This window comes from Mustela erminea, chromosome 3 (assembly GCF_009829155.1).
Source record: "Mustela erminea isolate mMusErm1 chromosome 3, mMusErm1.Pri, whole genome shotgun sequence".
NCBI classification, from domain to species: domain Eukaryota; kingdom Metazoa; phylum Chordata; class Mammalia; order Carnivora; family Mustelidae; genus Mustela; species Mustela erminea.
The window spans coordinates 84,304,382-84,329,852 of NC_045616.1; the positions used below are offsets into that span (position 1 = coordinate 84,304,382).

The 25,471-nt window shown below is 41.9% G+C and overlaps 1 protein-coding gene across 6 annotated transcripts in view; it reads left to right on the forward strand.

Moving 5' to 3' along the window:
* The window catches only part of NR3C1 (nuclear receptor subfamily 3 group C member 1), a 116,791-nt gene that overhangs the window by 85,521 nt on the left and 5,799 nt on the right, over positions 1 to 25,471 (forward strand). For 5 of the 6 annotated variants that reach the window (XM_032336313.1, XM_032336316.1, XM_032336314.1 and 2 more), the window contains exons 3-7: positions 3,744 to 3,910; positions 9,213 to 9,329; positions 13,041 to 13,319; positions 14,298 to 14,442; positions 17,329 to 17,459. In XM_032336313.1, the coding sequence (XP_032192204.1) occupies positions 3,744 to 3,910; positions 9,213 to 9,329; positions 13,041 to 13,319; positions 14,298 to 14,442; positions 17,329 to 17,459 (839 nt within the window). The remainder of the gene's footprint in view (positions 1 to 3,743; positions 3,911 to 9,212; positions 9,330 to 13,040; positions 13,320 to 14,297; positions 14,443 to 17,328; positions 17,460 to 25,471) is intronic. The other variant, XM_032336317.1, reaches the window with a different exon arrangement.

The window sequence follows — 25,471 nt, forward strand, 5'->3', positions numbered from 1 at the left end:
GCAGTACTAACCTTTCAAAAACTAAAATGTCGTGTTTGGGGCTAGAGTCACAAGGAGTATCTACAACTACCTGAACTTCATAAGCTTCTGAAGGACCATTAACCCTCCCCTGGCACACAGGGAAGGATGTTGACCGTGCTTCTTTTTACCTGAAGCCCTCTAGGCAGTCCCATGTCACAGGAGGCAGATAAAAATTCCCCAAGTTTCAGGGTTCATTATTTCAGTGATGCATTTCACCCACAGTACCACTTACATATGTGATAGGGCCTTTGTATTGTCACAGTGCCTGCTGTTCAGGGATCGTGACCCTGGGCTAGATGAAAGGATGTGACACACATTTTACATGCTCCTTAAGGTGTGATTACTTCTCATAATCCGTCCATAAACCTCCTCTCATCACTTGATTTTCTGGCAGGAGAACTCAAGAGAAAAACCCAGCTTTGTGTGTGTTGTGTGTGTGGTTTTTTTCTTCCTCTCTCAACTCTAATGGAAACCCCATGGCCTGAGGACTAAGCTGAGCACACGCTCCACTGTAAATGGGCAACAGCATTTGAGTATCCACCTAGAACAAGGCATTTTGTTCCTAGGAGTTTTCACTTAAAAGAAAGGACTGTGGATCAAGTCAGTCCACAAGAGAAGCTCCTAGCGTCTTCAGAACATTTGGCAGAGCTGGTGATCTGTGATGATAACTTGCTGAAAACTCAGACGATGGTTAGCATTTTTTAGCAGTGAAGTATTTTTAAATTAAGTATATACATTGTTTTTGTGGACCTAAAGCTCTTGCACACCTTAATAGACTACAAAATAGTATAAATTGACACACACTGATCAAAGACCCAGGGCATGTTAGCTTTTCCATTCAAAGGGGTGTGAGACACACTCACATTCTTAAGTGCTTTTGATTTCTTTCTGTCATGCATTTGCCATGTACCCCTATTAAATGATGGTGCTTCCACGTGGTTTGCTTGTCATGCTAGTCCTTTGGTTGGACTGGAGCCCTTCAGCGGTATTGTAGGGTCACACATAGAGTTGCGCACCATGTCGTCCTCACCCTTGTTTCCATTGGTGTTCGTTACAGGCCTTCCTCATCTTCATTTCTGTGACAAAAACAGGACTTCTTCCCCTGATGTCTGTGGTGGTACACTTGGCAGTTTTCCACATGCCCTGTGCTTACGGGAGGTAGCGTGGAAGGATTGATGGGAGGCCAGGAGGCTGCCTGGGTTTAGAGATCGCTAGCTATACATGCATCGTTGCACTTGCTCATTTCCTTTGCCCTTTCCCTGTTGCCGTCAGTCATTCATGGCTCGACAGCCCATTTTGCATACACTGTAATTTATAAGCTAGAATTAGGGAACACCATCGTGGGTTTCAGGCTTCATACTGCTTTCCATTTACCTAATACTTACATAATGCTTTTTCATAAAATCTTCAGTTTTTCTGAAACAGCAAAGAAGGACCATCTATGGAATATTTGCTTGATGCGGGGACAGCGTGCTAGGTTTTGTGTGTATTCTCCTGTTTTCAGAGAGACACATACACAGGTGATGTCCTTCCCAGGCCATTCATGGAAACCAACTCAGAGCAGTAGCCACCAGCCCAAGCTCACACAGGCTTTCCAGTGGGAGGGCAGGGATGTGAAGCATGTCAGTCTGACTGCAGACAGGCCCCCTGCTCACCCTCCTCCTCCTGCGTGGCCTCATCTCGAGGTGACGCCATCTTTCCACAGGGCGCTGGGAGGCTCTACGAGGTTGTATTACTGAAGTGTTTTACAAAGTACAGGCACACCTCATTGGAGAGCACTCCGCCTTACCGCATTTAGGGTTTGCCGGAAGCTTCAGTTTTTAAAAAATGCAAAGTCAAGCAAGCCTTTCAGTGCCATTTTCCCAACAGCATTTGCTCATTATGTATTTGTGTATCACATTTTGGTAATAGTCTTTCAGATTTTTCTTTATTATAGTTGTTCTGGTGATCTGTGATGATGACTTGCGGAAAACTCAGATGATGGTTAGCATTTTTTTAGCAATGAGTATTTTTAAGTTAAGTATATACATTGTTTTTGTAGACATAAAGCTCTTGCATACCTTAATAGACTACAAAGTGAAAATGTAACTTCTGTGTGCATGGAAAACCGAAAAAGTCATTTGACTTGCTTTCTTGAGATACTCCCTTCACTGCTGTCTGTGGTCTGGAACTGAGCCTGTAGTGTCACTGAGCTATGCCTTTACTACAAAGCACTATTAAAAAAAAAAAATTTTTAAGTACATATACATATGTGTTTGTGTATAATGTATACAAATACATATACTTGGTTGAGGAAACATTACAGAAGCAACCTTTCAAATCTTTAAATATTACACTCCTTTTCCATAAACAACTGGTTGGTCCCTAAAAATAGCTGTCAGATGACAGAGATGGGCTGAGCAGGAATAGGAGCATCTTCAGGACTTCAGCCAAGGAAGTTTTTGCTTCCCTAACACATTGCTCTGTTCACTCACTCTAAGACCTTCCTACCTCTCTGTCGAAGTCTGGCCCAGAGCAGCTACTCCACATTAGTCCCAAGTTCCCATTCATCCAGGGCAGCTCACACGGGACCTACAGCAGAGTCAGTTCGGGTTATGCTCTCCCACTGCAGGCTGTCAGCATGTGCTCCGTGCAGTCTCCCAGACCCAGCAGGGAAATCAGTACCCTGTGATGGAGACGTATCCAGAAGTTCCTGACAGTGTTCAGAGAACATCATGGAACCCCAAGGCCTGTTCCCAAAACCGGGGTGGTGGGAACCCTATCCATTTCACAGAAGCCTCTTCGACAGAGGATCAGCCAAGGCACATTGGGCTTCATTTGTGGAGAGAATTAAGGGGAGTTTTGGGCTCGTAGAAAATCTCCAGAACAAATGAGGAATAAAGGATCTTCAAATACTAGAACGGCACTCAGTGTGGTGAGAAGTTTACAAAAGGAAAAAAGAGAGCTGATGGGAGAAGCTGATTCCCCCTCTCCTTTTTCTCGAGGCTGCACCTTCAGTGAGTGGGGCGGGCAGAACAAGGGTCTCCCTGTGAAAGCCCCGCATTCCTTCTCTCATTGCGAGCCAGACGCAAGGCTGGAGTCACATTTCTGCATCCTCATAAGCTGTAGGGTCAGCCCAGATGACCCGGGAATGGGATGGCAGCCCAGACTCAGGCACTGTAAAAGGCTCTGGCTCATGGAAGACAGGGGTAGAGCTGTCCTGAGACATGACTGAATTTAGAAAGATGCCTGTACGAGATCTTAAAAATCAAAAATTAGATGGATGTCCTAAGCAGTTAAAGGGGTGGGAAGCGTCTTTCTGAAGGGAGGGATACATCCTGTTTCTTGATCCCAGTGGTAGATGCAAGCGGTCCAGGGAGCCAGACTCATCAGCTGCACACTTGAAAAGGGTGAGTGACACCGTACGCACAGGACACCGTCCTCAAGGGTATGATGAATACTAAGAAGCCCTCAGTGACTAACAAGTACAGTTTCTAAGTGAAGCTTGTTGTCACCATTCCTTTTTAGGGAATACTTCAATGACCTCACTCTTAATTTTGTCTGAAAGAAGAATTCAGCATTGTTTGAATATATTGAGGTGGGCAATTATAATGCCTGCTAGTCCGTGACACCAGAGTTCAGTGTGGACGTGCTCACTGGGGAGTGAGGAGTTAAGAGGAATGGATTTTGATATTTAACAGCCGTGACAGTTAAATCATACCCCTGCTTTCTTCCTTCCTTAGCCCTGGAATGAGACCAGATGTCAGCTCTCCTCCGTCCAGCTCGTCCGCGGCCGCGGGACCACCTCCCAAACTCTGCCTTGTGTGCTCTGACGAAGCCTCGGGGTGTCATTATGGGGTCTTGACTTGCGGGAGCTGCAAAGTATTCTTCAAAAGAGCAGTGGAAGGTAGTGTGTGTTTTGAAGAGTTTTATTTTTCCTCTATCGGGTTCTTGTCTCTCAAGGTGGATTTTGCAGTTTCTGTTATATGTGAACCCCATTCAGGCTGGACCTCAGGAGAGGCAGTGGGGTGGGGGCGGCTCTTAGGTCTTCCAGCGGGAAAGAGATTTTAAAAAGCAACACAAGCAGAACTAGAATAAAATAGAACAGTATAAATTCAGGGGCGGGAGTTTGGTCAGAGAACAGAAGGTAAATGTAAGAAAGGGCTGTCGTGTGAGATGGCGGTGTTAGGTTCCGGCGGTAACATCATGCTCGTTGTATGAGAATCATAGGCTTCAACTCCCAGCAAGTAGTTGGTTCCAAAACCACCAACTATTCCAGTATGACAGAAGTGAGTGACAGTAAGAACTATGAGGGAGAAAGTCTCTGGATGGGATTTTTTTTTTTTTTCTATTGAGCCACAAATCTTACTTTGCATAGAGCTGGTCCCTGTCCTCTGGGTGGTCATGGTCTACTTGAAGTGAAGGATGAGTTAACAGTTTCCAGGTACAGAGGTTAAAATACAGAGAAGCAAGTGATAAACTGCTTGAGGAGGTCAAGAAAATAGGTATTTCAGAAGAGCTGATTTCACTCTATGAATATTATATTAATATGAACTTTAGCCTTGTTATGGATTCAGCCTACTGCCAAGGGCAATAACATCAGCTCCTTCAAGAAAGAGAAATTCATTCCCAGTGAGTTGTCTTGGGAAAAAATCACGTACTCTAGTTACTTGTAAAGCAGGTTGAAGGTAGTTGTGGCCTGAATGCATTACCTAAAGCTCTGATTATATTAATTGTTAAAGAAGTGTAATTATCTATCCACTCACAATATAAAAAGGATATTATTATTTGCCTAGAGTTCTGTTTGCATAACCTTAAGAGTCAGATGAGTCATTTTCTTTTGTTTGGATTAGTTTGTAATACATGAGCCAACTATAAAATTACTCCCGTTACCGCACACAGAGAACAGGGATGCAGGCTTTGCCCAGGTCAGGGGCTGCCTGGTCCTACGGAGGGGTCGCACGGAGCACCGAGCACTCCTGTTACCGTGACCCACTACAGACCCAAGAGAGTGAAGCCTGTTCCTGTCACTGTACCTACTTCAGCACTTCATTAAATTATGAGTTATTTCCATGATGTACATGCAGTGATAGCAGTAATAATATTACAGTAGCATTGACTGGTTGATTTCTGAAAGTGAAATTCAGAATGAGACTATGGAGCCTTAGAAGAAGAAAAAAATGGATATTTCAAAAAAATATTTTAGTTAAAAGGGAGGAGAATGAAAAATTCTATACAACAGGGCTATACATACATTGCTTATAGGGACCAAGTATGTCTCATTCTGGCAAAGAGAAGGCAGGCAAGGAAGGCGGGCATTGATGTTAGAGAGGGCAAGCTTACCTAAAAGCTTCCAGTGCCCTTTAAAAAGTGTAAAAAAACAAACCAAAAAAGCGCTAAACATACTAACCAGTAAAATACTGGGCCATATGCCCTCTGGGCTTCACCCCTGCTTTAAAATTAAATTCTCATACTTGCTTTTAGGTACAAATTTCATAGAATATTAGCTGTACCATTTCAAAATGTGTAGGTAGTGCTTAAGTCTGATGGCTTGATTATGGAATTAGTAGGCAAAGGTTTAACTGTGGACTCCGTTAAGTAAATCCTATTTGGATTTTCATTTTCCCGCATGTCCCTTCCAGTTCTAAAATTCTGTAATCTTTTGATAACTCTTAGCAGTTTTATTTTTTCTTTAGAGAATTGATAGAAATGTTTTAAAGCCCAGATACATATTTTGGAGCACTTTCTTAGAGAATTACAGAGATGAAGTAAGATCTGCAACATACTTGGCACTCCCATTTTCCGCACCTGCTGGAAATAGCAGTTACCCCGCCCTCAGAATGGCATAATGTAAATACCCAAACATTCAGGTGTTTTTAAGAAATCTGCACAAGTTTAACTTACTTATTACTTATCTAAATCCTTAATCTAGGTTGAATGGCTATTTTGAAGTTTTTAACCCAGTATTCTGGGAGTCACTTTTCTGCATACAGAATAAAACTGTGGGTCGCTTCTCTTCTTTCTATATGTGCTAGTTGAGTGATTACCGCCCCCCACCAAGTCCGTTTGTCTTACGTCCCCTTTGCACAGAAGTACGTGTAAGCTTTGTCAGTGGGTCATAATGGCGATAGGCATTCACTACCCTGAGTGTACCATGAACCCAGCACTGTTTTATTGTTTGTCACACCAGTTAATTAAGGGCTCTGTGAGCTCTTAGAGGCCTCAGTGATCCTATTTGACAGTCCAGTAAAGTGAGGCGGAGAGTGGAAGCGGCAGCGCTGGGATCCCAGCACAGTACCCTCCGAGCTACAGTGACCCTCTGAGAGTTTATATAATCAGGTTAGATACAGAGATGAGAGCAGTCGCAAGGGAGTGATTTCCCAGCTGGCACTGATTGAGTGCTCACAAGGTGCAGGTGCTGTTTGTAAGAGCCTTCTCCACAACTGCCTTCCACCCTTGCAGAAGGGCTGTCTTACGTGCAGAAGCCCAGCAAGATAGCTTTGCAGATAGGGAAATAGGGGCTCAGAAAATGTAATAAAGTTTACAGAGATCCTAGAGCCGGGAAACACAGCTGCAGTTCAGATGAAGGGCTTCCCGGCCCTCACGAGGGCACATTCTACCACACCACACAGTTTTTGAGAGCAGGTAAAGAAACAGACTCATGCTTACAGAGTTCACATTTAAGACCTGGATGTTTCAAACAGGGTAAACCAAGTGCAGACACCCCCAGAACATGCCCTTCTTCTCGGACCACTGTTTTTTTAAAACCGAAAAACAAGTACTTTACTATCCTTACTGTGTTAGTGATCTACAGCTGTGTAACAAACGACGCCAGAAAGTATTGGCTTCAAACAGCAGGCACTGACTGTCCTGCAGTTTCTGAGTCACGAATTTGGAAGGAGGTGAGTAGCAGGGCAGTTCTGGCCCCTCATATAGTCATATTCAGACTGTAGGTTGGGGGTGCAGTCATCCAGCCTGGAGCACGAGGACCCGTTTCCAAGCCTGTTAACGCTGCTTTTGGCAGGGAGCTTCAGTCCTTGGTGTGTGGCAGTTGGCTCGGGCTGCTCCCAGCAGAGCAGCTGGCCTCCCCCAGAACAACCGATCCATAGGAGAGAGCAGAGGCAATCATGCCCTTAGGACTGGTTCTCAGATGTGACTTCCTGTGACTTTGGCCATATTTTATTGGTCACACAAGAGTGTGAACACAAGGAGGTAGAGACTGTTGGGGGCCATCTTGGGGGCTGGCTACCACACCAACCATAAATAGAAACCAGAATCACTTGCCAAAACTAGGTATTAACCATAAAAGTAAATACAGTGAAAACAGAACAATGTTAAAAAAAAAAATTCCAGCTGTCTTGAACTCTTTTCTCCTCACATCTGCTGTCAGGCAGAAGAGGAATTTACAAAGTGGTAGAAGACATAGGAACTCCAAATAAGATGACTCACTGTCTTATCAGACGGACTGACCAGGAGTGACAATTAATGATGCATGCCCATGTCTTATAAAAAAGTGCCCACTAGGTGAAACTCCTCCTTTTATAGATAAAACACAGACAGATGTGCCCAGCTTCACACTAATGACCAGAAAGGACTAATTTTAACTTTTGTAGGCACAGGGTCCCTGTGATCAAACAGCTTAGATTCTGTAGGACAGTGATAAGGGGAGATGCTTATGGGGTGGAACTCTATATGTTAACTTCCCCAACCATGGATGCATCCATTGTTCCTCCTTTTGCTTTAAAGAGGTTAGAATTGCTGGATTAGTGCTTCCATTTCATGTCACCCAAAGAAGCAGCCACGTAATGTACATGACGTGGAAAGGAATGGAAACAGCCGGTACAGACATTTGGCCTTGGAAGGCAGCTTTGGAACCAAGTTCAACTGTATGCCACTGGTCACCTTGGTGGCCTACTCCTCACACAAGTGGGAACTGTGTCCCCAAAACACATTCTTAATAGCGCTGTGAGTTATCCCTTTCTAAAGACGTGAACAGACTATGTTTCCAGCCAAGTCTTAGACTGCCCTATGAAGGAAGGATCCTTACCCAGAAACCTGAATGAGGTATAGTCACCCTAGTGAGTTGATAATGGTAATTTTTCTCTTTCCTCTGAAGGTGATTTCTTCTTGAGAAATGTCCAGTAGTCCTCTGGATCCCATCCCCTGTAGGGTGAAGTTCACAGACTCTCAGTTGGACAGGGTTTGTGTCGCTGCACGGGTTTTGTGCAGGAGGCTCCTTTCAGAGCTTCTGGCAGGCCGGCAGGTCCTCAGAGTTTCCTTCAACATTCTGTAACCACATTAAAAGAAAACTACAAGAATGTGCACAGTACAATGTACAAGGGTACAGAGACTGTCTTTTCCTGGCAATTTATTTGTCAGGTGAAAACTGTACTTCTGCCTCTTAGCACATTATTAAATTCTAGGTGCTGGAAGATTTTAGACAGCAACAGTTGTAAATATTGGGGGCAGCGGTCAATTCAAACATTCTCACACTGTACAAAGCATGTGAACGAATGAACAGGTATCCATGAGATCCATGTACTAGTTAGCCGGTCAGCGGTGAGATTTCCCTCACTAGTTGCTGGCAGCTTCCCCTTCAAGAAGGAGTGTGGCACCAGTCACAGAGCTGAAGGGCGAGCACACTGGATTTGCACATGGTGGCCTAATGCTGCATGAGAGTCATTTTCCACATGGGACTCAGAATATTTGGAAAGCAGTTTCCTCTTTAACCCTCCTTAGCACTAAGTGAGAAGTCCTAATGAAGGAGTGCTCACAGACCTCCTCCATGGCTGTTAAACTGTGCTTGAGAAGGTTTCCGCTTGTATGTGGAACTAAGTGGCCTTGGAGGGCGATGCCTGGGAAGGGCCAAGAGGGCGGTGGGTGGCCAAGTTCTGCTTCTCCATCATGGAGGTGTTCAGTTTGGGAAAATATATCGGAGGCTACACTGAGCATTGGTGCCCTTTTCTCTACGTATATGCTGCAGTGTCTTTCATGAACTACAAGTATTGGACAGAATAAGAAGGAGACTTAAGACTTTAAGCTGAACTCTGTAAGGTCTGTAAGGTCCGTGTAAGTGAGGACACTGTACTTTTCTTAATCACTGCCTGCGTCCTAGGCTGTGTTCCACCTAAAAGGGAAATGCAGCAAGTCCCTCCATAAAAATACCTTTTAAAACCTGGGAAATTTTGATAGCACCTTTGTTTTCCCTCTAGGACAGCACAACTATCTTTGTGCTGGAAGAAATGATTGTATCATCGATAAAATTCGAAGAAAAAACTGTCCAGCATGCCGCTATCGAAAATGTCTTCAAGCTGGAATGAACTTGGAAGGTAATGTAAATGCCTGAAAGGAATGGCCTCTGCATGCATATAAAAAATGTATTATTTTCCTTTTTAAAGTAGAAGTAAGCAAAAGTAATAATTTAGTCATTACAATATATGCGCTTGACTAGCATAACTTTATTGACTGCTTTATAAACTAGGAGTTTTATAATGAATATTTCATATTATGCTTAAGTTTTTTCACCAGTTCTTATGGCACACACAGCCTTCATTAGAGGCAGATCGTATACTAAGAAAGTCAACTAGGTAACAATGACTTCGCAACAAGCTTTTTCTCCTCCCTTTCTGCAGCCTCAAAAGTCTTCCCTAGAGTTGAAAACGTTTCTCTGTCAGATATATTTACCTGTCCATTTTCCTCTCATTCACTCTTTACTTGGCTCTACAGCTGGAGAGATGCAGATGGATGATAAATCTGCCCGGGGAAGTAACTCCTCAAGGAGGTGCTGGGATAGGTTTGGTTTTGCTTTCCGTCTAGAGAAGAAGCCTGAAAGTAGTTAGAACTCTTGAGTTTCATATCCCTGTTTCTATAACAAGTTGTATAATTAACATTGCTATGAAAGGAGTTTGGAATTCTCTTGTAATTGAGAATGCGAGGTCCAGGATGATAGCAGTGGTGCTGAAGGGACTCACAGCCTTCGTACTTGGGGTAGTAGCACTTTCCTTCTCCAGAAGCCCCAAGGAGGCAGGCCAGGGATGGGCACTGAGTTTGACAGTGCCCGCAGGGAAGGAGGATATGGTCTACCGGGGTTGCAGAGTCTGTCCCCAAAAGGCATGGCACACTGCAGAAGGGGCCAGAGCCCCAGGAGCACAAGGAGGGGCACCTCGTTCTGTCCTGGAAAGCTGGGAAGGCTCCCTTGGCAGAAGCAACATTGAGTCTGAAATCTAAGAGAACTGAGGAGGAGTTAGGTAAAAATGACTAAGTAAAGGCAGAGACATCATCAGATTTAAAGTTTAGAAAGACTCGTCTTGCCTAGAGAGACCGGCAGGACAACCCTAGGGGTCCTCCAGACCTTAGTATCAGAAGTGGTATATTTTGATGCTGTTGCCCCCATACCAAGTAATTCTCCAGATTTATTTTAGGCGGCCTTTCTCAATGTTTCACCTGGCAACTAAGTACAGATATGTTCTAAGGGTAATCCTCAATGTTTTACTTCATTTTAGGGTGTAGTATAATCTTTTCCAAATTACAGCTTTATTTTTGCTATGAAGAGTCACATGGAACTTAAATATAGGGAGGTTTTTGACATGATCAGATTTGATACCTATTTTTTTTTTTTAAGATTTTATTTATTTATTTATTTATTTGACACACAGAGACACAGCAAGAGAGGGAACACAAGCAGGGGCAGTGGGAGAGGGAGAAGCAGACTCCCCACTGAGCAGGGAACCCGATGCGGGGCTCGATCCCAGAACCCTGGGATCATGACCTGAGCTGAAGGCAGATGCCTAATGACTAAGCCACCCAGGCACCACATATCTAATACTTTTAAGCTAAGTTTTGAAACTAAATAAGATTTCTTTTTATTAAGAATGGAAGGGAACTATCATAGACTCAGCACTTCTGTAGAAATCAGATGCTGACAATCTCTATGCTCCAAGGAGTCAGGAACTTGATATCAAGTAAAAATCAGTCAAGTGCTTAAAAATAGTGATTGTTGGGGCTCCTGGGTGGCACAGATGGTTAATCATCTGCCTTCCGCCCTGGTCATGAAGATCCTGGGATCAAGCTCCGCATCAAGCTCCCTCTCCCTCTACTGCTCCCCCTGCCTGTGCTCTCTCTCTTTCTCTGTCAAATAAATAAATAAAATCTTAAAAACAAACAAACAAAAAAATTGGTTGCTAAACTAATTCAGTTAACAACTTCTTAAGTTCTATGAAAATGTATTAGTACACATTCTGGCTCTAGTAAGTATTCTGAGCTTTATTCAAGAGCAGGAGTAGTTCTCTCACTTAGGGCTAAAGATAAGTTGTGTAAGAAATTAATTCTATACTAAATACAGATTTTTGAAAATCCACTGGCCTGTTAACTATCCTTTCCCCTGTTCTCATGTGGAATGTAAGTGTTAAGTTACGGTGAACTGAGGTCTTCATAGTACTATTTCAGGGCATTGATTTGGGACATGCCTGTTGTTTTACCTTCTCAACAAAACACTTGCCATGATTTTGAAATGTACCTTTAGTGTTCAAAATGCTGCCTAACTTTAGGTGTAGCAGCACCTCCTATTTTAAAGTTGATCACTCCTATCTCCCGCTGTACTGTCTACCTTCAGAATACTCTAAAGCCATATTCTGCCACCACTGGAGGTGGTGATAGGTCTGTAGCACTTAATGGGAGCCACCAACTGTCCTAAGCCTTGTACATATTTTAGTTGATTTAATTCTCAGCCACTCTCTGAGTGAAGTACCAGTATTACCTTCACTGGACAGAAGAGGGAAAGTAAGGCCCAGGCAATAACTAGGGGATCCCACCAGTTGCATGACAGAGCCAGGATTTAAATTCAGACATGTTGGCTTCGGAGTTATGCTTCTTACTACCACACCATACTGTGTTTTCAGTAGAGCATGATAAAATAAAAATAGCTGTCATGATCCTTTTTTGTGTTTTGAAATGTTACATGAGAATTCTTCGCTATCTCACTATCCTATTCAACATAGTACAAAATAATGGGACCATTCTGTCATTTTAAGGACAAAGACTCTAAAAATTATTTTTAAAAGTGATGAGTATTTACTTTTGTCCTACCAAAATGGGTTGTATCCTGATAAGTGATGTGGATACATTTCTTCTTTCCTGTAAATTCTGTTCATTGCCCTTCCTTGGACCTCTGAGCGCTTATTTAAAAGTTCTCTGTGTTGCCTTCAGCATCATATGGAGTCAAAAAGAAACATTCTCATTTGTAACTTTAAGAGTATGAATCTGTATTGCAATATGATTATGCCGTTCCATACTAAGAGTTAGAAGATAGCTTTACTTTGTACATAATATGATAAAGGATGCTTTAGGTTTATGGAATCATCAATATAAATCTCTTAGAAAACAGAAATCTCCCACTAATATTTTATGAAGGAATATAAAGTTTTTTCTTTATCTCCCCAAATGTTTCTAGACCCAAGTAATATCCCTCATGTAAACATAAAAATTGGACATTTCTGCTGCTGAAGTTGCTGCTTCGGGCATGGGATCTGCTGTATCATTGTAATACTTCCTTGAGAAGAAGGGGACTCTGTGCAAGGTTATCAGTAGTATAGCTCTCTTCCTTATTACCTTAGGTTAGGTTAAGCCTAAGCCCCAGTTTCTAGTCTGCTATTACAAGCTTGGACTCTTTCTTTCAAATGCTAGTGAAAGTACTGCCTTATTAAACCAGTGAAAATTCCAACTTTGGAGGGAAAGTGAGACAGAAATTAATTCTTGCAAGAATCTCTAGCGGTGCTTTGTTTACATCACTTTAATGTAATATTGGAAGACACTTCAATGAAGAATTACCTGGATTTATATACACATGGCTCCTCTTGACTCTGCCTTATCTTCTTCTGTATCACTTTATAACTGCTAAATAGTTTCAGAAATTAAGATACTTCCTGAAGAAACTCTGCCACCCAGACCTTCTGATTAGAACTCACTTGTGTGTGTGTGTGTGTGTGTGTGTGTGTGTGTGTGTGTGTGTATACACACATTTTTTTTTTTTTTAACACCCACAGCTCGAAAAACAAAGAAAAAGATAAAAGGAATTCAGCAGGCCACTCCAGGAGCATCACAAGAAACTTCGGAAAATCCTGCTAACAAAACAATAGTTCCTGCAACATTACCACAGCTCACCCCTACCCTGGTGTCCCTGCTGGAGGTCATTGAACCTGAGGTGTTATATGCAGGATATGACAGCTCTATCCCAGATACAACCTGGCGGATCATGACCACACTCAACATGTTAGGTGGGCGGCAAGTGATTGCAGCAGTGAAATGGGCCAAGGCGATACCAGGTAAGAGGCGGAAGGGGACTCAAAGATAAAGATCTGTGTCTTGTCCTCAGCTGAGGCACTCTGGCTGTGTCCCCCCAGTCTCATGACCTGCCCTGTTTTTTCCTCCTCAGTTCTGGGGCCCAACCGGGGCAGAGCCCAGAAAGCATGGGAGTGGAGAGTTTATAATAAAATGTGAACGTTGCTCCCTGCTTTTCAGATTGTTGCTCAGAATGGAGTGATTTGAGGTTGGACAAGGTCCTTTCAGAACTAGTCTCAGGACTTACTTAAGAATTCCTTTTATACCCAGATCTAGGGCAGGAGCACACGTAGATACTTCTTAGAACTCCCATTTGTTTTCCTTCAGTGTATCACTTTTAAAACTCGGGGTAAAATTGGCAAAAATCAGGTACTGTCAGGATGTACTAACCTCGTAATTAGATAAAGTGCTACAGGTCGAACTAAATCTGAACTAATCTTATATTTAAGATCATATGAAATTGAAGTCCCCCTGTTGGAACCTGATGTGGAACAGCAGAGGTCCATGTCATTGTCAGCCCAGACTTGATGGCTGCAGGAAATTTGACAAGCTTATGTTCATTTTGATAGAAGAGACAGAGCAAGAATGAAGTACTCTGACCTCCTATCATCCCTAATCTGTCAAGAGGGAAAGAGGTGTAACTCTCAGGGGACAGTTTTGAAACTCAATTCATTAACTGAGTAATGTACCAAGTCAGGACTCTATTTGCTTAAATAGGGGGAAAGTGACAGTAAGTTTTATTACATTACATGCTATTAAAAAGTATTTGCGGGCACTTTTATCTGAACGTATCAGATGACAGAGGAGACCTATGCCCCTCGGTGCTTCACTTCCTCTGTCTGTCAGGGGTCCCCCCCCGCCCAAACAAGGCTAAAGCCCTATCTGGTCTGTGGTAGTTTCCAGAGAGCTGATCTCTTTGGAGACTTGAGTGTTTCCTCATCCCTTTACTTCTCTTAATTCAGGATTCAGGAACTTACACCTGGATGACCAAATGACCCTACTGCAATATTCATGGATGTTCCTCATGGCATTTGCCCTTGGCTGGAGATCATATAGACAATCAAGTGGAAACGTGCTGTGTTTTGCTCCTGATCTGATTATTAATGAGTAAGTTATTTGTCATTTTCCGTGTGTTTTTAACCAGCTGGTGGATTGCTCTTGTGATCATTCAGGACTGAACCAATTTTATCAGGGTTCTTGAAACTGGGCAAGCTTGAAACAGTTGTTTATCAGTGTTTAATGGCAGGCCAGGTAGACATGGGGCATTATTATGTACTGTCCCAGGACAGATTGAAGGGTTTTTTTGTTTTGTTTTGTTTTTTTTAAGATTTATTTACCCATTTTAGAGGTTATTGAGCAAGGGGAGGGTCAGGAAGAGAGGGAGAGAGCATCTCAAGCAGACTCCCTGCCTAGCACAGAGCCCACTGTAGGACTCCATCCAAGGGCCCTGGGATCATGAGAGATAATGACCTGAGCCAATATCAAGAGTCAGATGCTTAATATGCTGAGCCACCAGCTACCCCTGGAGGGTACTTTTTAATACAGATGGGGTCAACTCTGGGGTCAGTTGATACCACCTTGAATAGAAACAACTACAGATGAGGATATCTTGGCTGACAGGATAGGAGGGACAGAGAGACAAAAGGATCCTCATTGCATGGCAAACCCTACTCCGTGTTTATGACTTGGACCGTTTTTTTAATTGCGAGAGAATCCATCAAATTTTCAGGTTTTATAAATGAGCTCTTCTTGTGTCTTCTCAGCCTCTGCTTCTATCTGTGAAGTATTCCCCTGACCTCACTGCAGTTGTTTCCTGACTAGTTTTCTGCCTCCAGTGTGTCCTCCATCATGCTGACAATTTTCTTCTTCCAAAAGTACAGTTTCATCCCATCACATACCTCCCCAACACACAGATGTCCTTGCTGTCTCCACCCTGCTCACCGGGTGCATACTCAGCATGGTTTTTGGCTTCCCAGAACCTGTCCTCTTTTTCTCCCTCACTGTTCTCTTTCATGGATGCAGCATTCCCATTCAGATGATCTGTTCATCAAGCCTCTCAACTCAGCACCTTAAAAGACCTCTCTGCTTTATATCCCTAGCTCTTATCAGGTTTCTTATTTTCTGTGCCTACAACTTACCTCCTTTATGAGAATGAAACCAAGGAGTTCTCACCCTCTCACACACATACCCATGGTCAGAGCAGAGTAAGAAACGAAGATTTAATTGTGAGCACCAGGGTGCTTTTGACCAGAGGTCCAAAGAATCAATGAAACCTTAAATCCTGTTATTAGAATAGTCTCATTGCACCCTATTTGAGTCCATCCATTCTGAACAGTTTGTGTTTAGAACTGGATGTGCTAGTAAAACTAGGAGTGACAACCTTAATAACGTCCAGAATGGCAAAGAGTATGGGAATTTATATCACTCAACAAACAGGGGATGTTTGGAGGAAAGAGAAAGGCATAGTTGGGAACAAGGAGGACAGCCTACAGAGATACTCTTTTGAGTGTGCTAGGCCCCAAAACAATAGGTGGAAGTTCCAGAAAAGCATCTGTTGGAACAGTGTTAAATGGAAGGGTCTGCCTTACCCTGTGGCAGGCTCACATTATTTTAGCTATTTTAGTAGAGATTGGATGATACTAGCTCCATATAGTTTTACAGACATTCTTAGGCATTGTGAAAGAAGCTGCAAGTACTGGGGTAATTCTAGATTCAGAACACAGCTTTTTACTGCTACCAGGTCAGGCTAAGGCCACTTACCTGGCAGGATCGATGCAAACTACCTACAGCAGAAATCTCACCGTTCTGCTGTCAGGCAAGCTAGCTGCCCTGGCTGAACTGAATCCCGAGTTAAAGGTGGTGTTCTTTCTCTGCTGGTGATACTTCTTTTCCAGCACAGTATTCTCTCGGTGATACATGAGTCCTTACCAAGTGCCAGACACTATTTTAGGAGCTTGTGCTGTAACGCTGAGCACAATAGATGAGGCCCCTGCTCACATTCCAAAGGGGAAATGGAATAAATATCCAAAATTATTTTGGAGAGCCATGATTACAATAGTGTGACCGGGGGGGAGTGTGGGAGGATGGGGCGCAGGCTAGTTTAGATTTGGGGACCACAGAAGAACTCTCTAGGGGCGCCTGGGTGGCTCAGTGGGTTAAGCCACTGCCTTCAGCTCAGGTCATGATCTCAGGGTCCTGGGATCGAGTCCCACATCAGGCTCTCTACTCAGCAGGGAGCCTGCTTCCCTCTCTCTCTCTCTGCCTGCTTCTCAGTCTACTTGTGATTTCTCTCTGTCAAATAAATAAATAAAATCTTTAAAAAAAAAAAAAAAAAACTCTCTAGGGACCTGAGAACCAAAGAGTACAGAAGAACAAGCTGTGGGAAAGGTGGGAACCTGCAGGCAGAAGAAACCAGAGCAAAGGTACGAGCTGAGAGAAGTGAATCAAGCAGAAGCTTGTAGGCCAGGAAACAGAATTGAGATTGTGTTCCAGGAACAAGAAGTAGCCAGTGGAGGATTTCAAACAGAATAACCTGATGGAGAATGCATTCGAGGGAACAGCACGCACTCCTGACATTCCTAGTAAGCCTGGTACAGAGTAGCAGGGATCGAGCCAGACAAGCTTCCTGGGCCATATGGCTTACACTGAACCAGATAACGACCAGATTCACATGCTGCCATCAAACCTTGGTTTAAATGAGCAACTGGTAAGAAGTGTTTAGAATTTATTCCTGCAGAAATGAAGTAAGTAAAACGATGTACAGCATGTACAATGGAAAACTAATTTCTCCAGCGTAAACTTAGATTATGGAGTAGTCTCTTTAGATCCTGTGGATCCGGGAACAAGTTTACTTTTCCAGTTCTCACCTATAGGAATTAGCATTAATAGCATAAGTTAGATTTTCCATCGGAAGTTCATAGTTGTGTAAAATAAAACAAACAAGTGTACTTTTCGGGGGTGACTAACTCAAACGCTGGTGTTTCTCTTTCACAGGCAGAGAATGAGCCTTCCCTGCATGTATGAACAATGTAAACACATGCTGTTCGTTTCCTCCGAGTTGCAGAGGCTGCAGGTCTCTTACGAAGAGTATCTCTGTATGAAGACCTTACTACTTCTCTCTTCAGGTTGGTAGAACACCTCTTTGCTTCTAAGTATGTGAAAGTATGAAATAGAAACGTGTAGACACAAAGGTGTGTTTGTATACATTGCACCCAGTCTACCGTTATTTCCTGCTAGTCAGATAACGGAGTTTTCATAAATGTTGAATTTTAAAGGCACAGCCAGTGATACCAAGATTAGTAAGACCGCTAGGCACCGCAGCAAAACAGAAAAGTATGTCAGCTCCGCCAGAGCTACTGTTCATCCAGAGTGATTCGGTAACACCACTAGGTCGAAAATTAGTTACATGAGGAATAGGACTGAGTCTAGGAAATAATGGGGGAAAAACAGGGCGTACAGAAGGTGTACTTAACAACTGTTAGAGGACTGGCTGATGCAGCATTGCTGCCGCATTGGGGGCAGAGGTATTCATTCTATCTAAAAACAGCAGCAAGCATTTATCGAACCATCTTCGAAGTTTAGATAAAGGTACTGGTATATAAACTTGAGTGAGGCTAGTTGTGGCTGGCAGAGGCATTACTTAGTAAACCTAGAAAGCTTTTGAAAAATAAAGTCTCTTGTTAGTAAAATGATGGAATTTTCAACAACCAGTAGAAGAAGATGTGCGAACAGTTGATGTTATACACTTACAGGCTATTCCAATAAAACTTAACGTCTCTGGTTAGTGTTTAGGAGATACAGACTTGATGACTGAATACTCCTGTATGTACAAATAAATATGCAAGGTTTCAAAAAGTCCTTCCATGAGTAACTCTGGTTTCAAAGCTGCCAAATAACTTGAAGGGACGGATATCTATTTCAGCTTTTCCAAGATAGATGTATCACCAGTGCTTTCATACTACCTTTGTTCTCAGAAAACCTAAAGGGAAAGATCCTTGCTAGAGACTTTAAGGTTACCTAATGCAGCACACTTGTTAAAGGGAGCTTGACGTTATTTGAGTGAAACAGTTAAAATTCTGAACATCATCTCCAAGTACAGATCAGTGCCAAATACGATTATTTGTTTAAAAAAAAAAAAAGGTGATTTTCTATTTTATACATACCACACTCACAGAACTATATGTACTTTTATCATTGCAGAGGATAGGAGAAAGTAAACCAAACTAACATGCATCACTGCTTCCCTTAAAAAAAAGGCATGGTGGGGCACCTGGGTGTCTCAGTTGGTTAAGCGACTGCCTTCAGCTCAGGTCATGGTCCCAGAGTCCTGGGATCAAGTCCCACATTGGGCTCCCAGCTCCATGGGGAGTGTGCTTCACCCTCTGACCTCCCCTCTCATGCTCTCTCTCTCTCTCAAAATAAATAAATAAAAATCTTAAAAAAAAAAAAAAAAAAGGCATGGCATCAACAAGGAATAAAATACAAAAATATATACCATAAGATAGAATCAGACTTCTAGTCTGACAGAATACTAGAATAGGTACCCTAACCTCCTACTAAAAAATGCTAGACTAACAGCAGGCAAGAATCCCAGGAGGGATTTTGGAAGGTATATTTCATAAGTTTAAAGACAGAGGACAAAGAAAGGCTGAAAACTTTCCAGAATTGTTGAAAGACTCCAACCCCCTGCCCTGTCCAGGCAGCTCAATGAATTTCACATAATATACAAGTAAAATCCAACTGACTTAAAAAAAAAAAAAAAAAAGATCTTCAAAGGAGAAGCAATTTAATTACCATATAGCAGCAAAGAAAATGGAATGATTTTTTTTTTTTTCATAAGCCTAAGGAAAAAATATTAGAAAATGAAGGTGGACTTCCAGCTTCAACTCTAAGAGGTAAACAGCCTGGACACAGCCATTCCCATCCTAAACAAGAAGGTGAAGTGAAAATCAGTAACTTGGATCTGTCCAAGAATTGAGGTCACCAGGCAAATAATCACATCAAAATCTTGAGAATCGGGCAAACACAGAGAAACATAGCCATGATCAGCTTATTGGGGACCGAAGCATCTAGAGCTGGGAACTGGTGGAACACTCACGGTTATTATGATGAATTGCTGGAGAGGGAGGACGAGCTTGAGAAGAACTCAGGGCATTGTTTTCCCACACTTTCTTGGGGTTTACCTGCAGAAGGTACATGAGGTTCTCACCATGAAGATCAGAGGAAGAGCCCCCTGATTTTGCCCTCTGAGGGAAACTGCTATAGGAGAGCTTTATCTAATCTGAAGGAAAGGGCAGAAAGATCACTGCAGCCCCCTCTCCCTTCCTGTCTCCTGTAAGGGAAGCAGGAGTATAAGGTGGGAGAAGAGATTCAGAAACTCTCCTGAAGGTCATACCAACACAGATGTCATCCTAAAAGGATAGGATACCCAACACCTAACCACACTGTCAGTAGGGCACCAGGATAGTAACTGGATTACAGCTGCAGAGCATAGCCCTTTGAGAAGGAGTACTCAGGGAAACCCAAAAACAACAGGGGAAAAGCAATAAAAACAGGAAAATAGGTTTCAGCTTCTGTTAAACACCTCTATGACTAACATGAAATAGAGCCCAGCTCCTAGCCAGAGTAACATAAAAGCTCACACTAAAAGTGTTATTTTTTTTTTAAAGATTTTATTTATTTATTTGACAGAGAGAAATCACAAGTAGATGGAGAGGCAGGCAGAGAGAGAGAGAGGGAAGCAGGCTCTCCGCTGAGCAGAGAGCCCGATGCGGGACTCGATCCCAGGACTCTGAGATCATGACCTGAGCCGAAGGCAGCGGCTTAACCCACTGAGCCACCCAGGCGCCCCACTAAAAGTGTTATTACGTCCGCTCTGACCTAACACTATCCAGGTTTGAGGGGGGAATAAAAAAAGGATGCAAGCTAAAAGGCAACAAAAAACAGTCTGAAGAGACACACAAGCATCGGACCCAGCTCAGCTATGACACAGATGTTGTAAATATCAGATAGGGAGTTTAACAAATCCATGATTACTGCGTTACGGGCTCTAATGGAAAAAGTGAACAACATGCAAGAACACAACAGGTAATGTAAGCAGAGAGGTGGAAACTCTAAGAAGGAAACAAAAGAAAATGCTGGAGACTAGAAATACTGTGATGGAAATGAAGAATGCTCATCAGTAGACAGGATGTGGCAGAATTGCCAACTCAAACGCAAAGAGAAGGATAAAAACACCACGGAATGGAGAATTCAAGAGCTGGGATGGGGGAGGGCCATTACACAACGTGTCACATACAAGTAATGGGGACGTAAGAAGTAAAAGAAAGGAATGGAAGAAATACATGAATAATGGCTGAGAATTTTCCAAAATAACAGATGCCAAAACATAGACCCAGGAAGCTTTAAAAACTCCAAGAAATGTACAAATTGCAGAAAACCAAAGACAAAGAAGAAATCTTGAAAAAAGCCAGAGTGGGAAAAAAAACAGCTTACCCATAGTGGGACGAGGATAAAAATGACATCAGAATTCGCATCAGCAACTATGCACACGGAAGAGGAGCAGAGTGAAATATTTAGTGTTTAAAAAAAATTATAATTATGTATACAGTCAAATTATCCTTCAAAAGTGAGGGTGAAATAATGAGTCTCAGAAACAGATAACTAGTCACTAGAAGATCTGCCCTGCAAGAAGTGTTTAAGGAACTTCTTCAGAAGAAATGAAAATGCTGCAGTTCAGAAACATGGATCTACAGAAAGGAGAGCATGAGAGGAGGAAACGATGATGGTTTATTTTTCTTCTGACGTGATCTGATGCTCAGCTGTGGAAGTAATGATAGCAACAGTGCACAAGACGGTCATAACACGTGGATGAAGGAAATGTCCAACAGGAGAGAGGACCCGTGCATACTGTTGGTAGGTACCTACAGTACAGATCAGGTAGAGCGGTCTTATTTAAAGGAGCTGTAGATCAGTTGTCTTTGTATATGGGGAACTCTAGGGCAAGCCCTGAACACAGATTTAAAAATAAGTAATAATTGATAGACTGAGAGGAGAGAATCTAGAATCATATTAAATGCTCAGCAAAAACCAGAGAAGGTAAGAAAGAAGCAAGGATTACAAAAGAACCAGTGCAATGAGTAGAAAACAGTTTTAAAACTGTTTTAAAACCCAAATAGATCAATAGTCTGACATGTGACTAGTCCTAATGAACCAGTCATCTTTTTTTTTTTTTAATTTAAATGAAGTTTAAAGGAAAGTTTGCCACCACGGATCCTCAGTAAAGTAAGATTAAAGGGTATGCGTAGGCTAAGGGAAAGGAATCACATCTCTAAGAAGGAAAAAAGAACAGAGTGCAGTAAATACATAGATATGTTTAATATTTATTGTATAAGACAACAGAAGTGTCTTGGAGGATCTACAAAACAGAACTGAACTACGTAATACCTACACATAAGAAGGGTAGTTTGATAAGAACGCATGTTTAAATTTCCAGGGCACCTGGGTGGCTCACCTGGTTAAGTGTCTGCCTTGGGCTCACTCAGGTCATGATGGAATGGAGCCCAGCATCAGACTCCCTGCTGAGCGGGAAGCCTGCTTCTCCCTCTACCTGCAGCTCCCCCTGCGTGTGCTCACGCACTCTCTAATAAAATCTTTTTTTAAAAAAATTTTCACTAATGATGGCTAAAGATAGGAAGAGTACACAAAGTACCAAGCCACCAAGGTCGGGGGTGGCAGCTGAGACAAACAGGGTAAGGAAAAGCAACCCAAACAAACGAAATGAGGGGGACGAGCATAAACAAATGCACAGTCAAGGAGGGTAACAAATGGTGGACAGATGAATTTGTCCGCAATTACATTATATGGGGAGGAGAGAAAAGCCCCAAGGTAAAAAAGACCCACAAAAAAATTCAAGATTGTATTTCCAAAAAAAAACCAAAACCCAACTTGATGCTATTGACATGAGAGTATCTAAATAAAGCTACTGAATGAATGACGTAAAAGGCCATACAGTAACCCAGTGATGGCAGACTTGCACAGTAGGGTGTCAGATGGTAAATGTTTTCAGTTTTATCTGCACTCTGTCGTAGCTGCTCAACTCTGCTGCTTGCAGAATGAACACAGTTGTCAACACAAAAAGAATAGGCATAGTTATGTCCCAACAGAGCTTAGTTTACAAACACGGGCTGTTAGTGAGACTAGGTCACTAGTCATGGTTTGCTGACCACTGTTTTAAAGCTGTGGCAGCTACATTTATTATCAGCACAGACTTTAAAGTGGGGAAAAAAAAAAAACAGCTCTTTATTTAAAGATACTCTTTACATAAAGCATTCTACTTAGCAGGAAAGCAATTCTAAGTATATGGCTTAACCACATGAAGCAAAAATTCATGGAGCTATAAGGATAATTAGGGGTAATTTGGGACAGATTAAATTCTTTTAAACATTAGCAATGAAAAGGGCTTCTCCTGTTGCTATTTTTATTTATTTATTGTTATTTTTTTTTTTTTCCCTGTCACTGTTTTTAAAATTCAGGTAACAAGCAGGAAAAAAAAATATCGATAAACAATTAGTGAAAACATCATTGCTACTGTCTTAAATATTAAAACTTAATTAGGTTATCTATAATATATTAACCCATTTTTAACATGGTAGGCCACTCTTGATTAAGTAGCCTTTGTTTTCACAGTAATACTGACATCTTCACTAGTGCCAAGTATTGCTTCATAGAATCAGAACATTTTCATATGTGCTTCTTGGCCTAACCCTAGTCAAAATCCAGGGAGAGTGATATACCACATTAACAAAATGAAAAGAAAAATCATATAATCACCTCAACAGATACAGAAAAAGCATCTAATAAAAATCCAACATCTATTTATGATAAAAACTTTCAACAAAATGACTATAGAGGGAACCTACCTCAGCATAATACAGGCCATATATGACAACCCATAGCTAACATCATACTCAGTGGTGAAAAGCTGAAAGCTTTCCCTGTAAGATCAGGAATAAGACTAGGATATCTACTGTCATCACTTTTATTCAACACAATATTAAGGTTCTAGCCAGAGCAATTACACAAAAAATAAAAGGCATTCAAATCTAAAAGGACTAAATGAAACTGTCTCGGCAGATTCTTAAAGACTCCACAAAAAGACGATTGGAATAAACAAATATAGTAAAGATACAGGATACAAAATCATATGCAAAAATCTACTGCAGTTCTATACACTAAGAATGAACTACCAGAAAGAAAAATTAAGAATATAACTCCATTTACATTGGCAACAAAAATGATAAAATATCTAGGAATAAAATGTATCCAAGGATGTGGAAGAACTATACACTGAAAACTCGAAGACACTGATGAGAGAAATTAAACATGACAGAAAGAAATGGAAAGATATTCCACATTCATGGATTGGAAGAATATGGTCAAAATGTTCGTATTTCCAAAAGCAATCTACAGATTCAACACAGTCCCTCTTAAAATTCCAAGGATATTTTTCAAAGACTAACTCTGAGTTCTGTATGGAACTATATAAATTAGACCCAGAATAGCCAAAGAAACCTAGAGAATGAAGAGCAAAGCTAGAGGCATCACATGTCCTGGCTTCAAACTATATTACAAAGTTGGCGTCCTAAAAACAATACAGTGCCAGCATAAAAACAGACACACAGTTCAATGGTGAAATTAGACAACACAGACAAAAACCCAGACGTAGACAATCAATTAATTTACAACAAAGTATCCAAGAGTGTACAACGGGGAAAGACAGTCTCTTCAGTAAATGGTGCTGGGAAAAATGGACAGCCATATGCAAAAGACTGAAAGTGGACCATTACCTTATACCATACACAAAAATTAACCCAAAAATGAATCAAAGACTTGAACGTAAGACCTGAAATTATAAAAACTCCTTGAAGAAAACAGAGGCAGTAAGCTCCTTAACATCAGTCTTGGCGATCATTTTCTTTCTTTCTTTCTTTTTTTTTTTAAAGATTTTATTTATTTATTGGGCAAACAGAGATCACAAGTAGACAGAGAGAGAGGAGGAAGCAGGCTCCCTGCTGAGCAGAGAGCCGGATGCGGGGCTCCATCCCAGGACTCTGAGATCATGACCTGAGCTGAAGGCAGAGGCTTTAACCCACTGAGCCACCCAGGCAGCCCAGCAATCACTTTCTTAATCCAGCACCAAAAACAAAGGCCAGAAAAGAAAAACAAACAAACAATCAAAAAAACAAAACCAGCCTGGTACCACCTCTAACTATAAAGCTTCCTCACAGCAAAGAAAATGATCAACAAAATGAAAAGGCAGCCTACAATATGGGAGAAAATACTTGCAAATCCTGACTGGCCAACAGGCACATGAAAAGGTGCTCATCATTAATAGTGATTAACAGGGAAATGCAAATCAAAGCCACATCTCATCTCCCATCTATTAGAATGTCTGTTACCAAAAAGACAAGAAATCAGGGTTAACAGGGGTGTGGAGAAGAGGGAACTCTGCACACTGCTGGTAGGAATGCATACTGGCGCAGCCACTGTGGAAAACAGTATAGATGTTCCTCAAGAAGTTAAAAATAGGACTACTGCATGACCCCGTAATTCCATTTCTGGGCATTTGCCCACAGTAAATGAAAACACTAACTCAAAAAATTTATGTAGCCTCATATTCATGGCATAACTATTTACAATCACCAAGACACAGAAACAGTCAAAGTGACCATCTACGGATGAATGGATAAAGATGGGATATATACGGTGTCTATACATAGTCAATTGAGTATTACTCCACCACTGAAAGGAATACCATCTTGCTACTCGCGACAACACGGATGGACCTTGAGGGCATTAGGCTAAGCGAAGTAAGCCGTTCAGAGGAAGACAAGTACAAGTGAGTGTAGAATCCCATTTACACGTGGACTCTGAAAACAAACAAGGAGACAGGCTCGTTTGCACAGAGAACAGACTGGTGGTCTCCAGAGGAGGGTGGATTGGAAGGTGGGAGAAAAGGGATTAAAAAGGGCAGACTTCCAGGCGTAAAATAAGTAAGTCATGTGGATGTCATATGCAGCATGGTGATTGTAGTTATTAGTACTATATTATTATATGTGTGAAAGTTGCTGAGAGT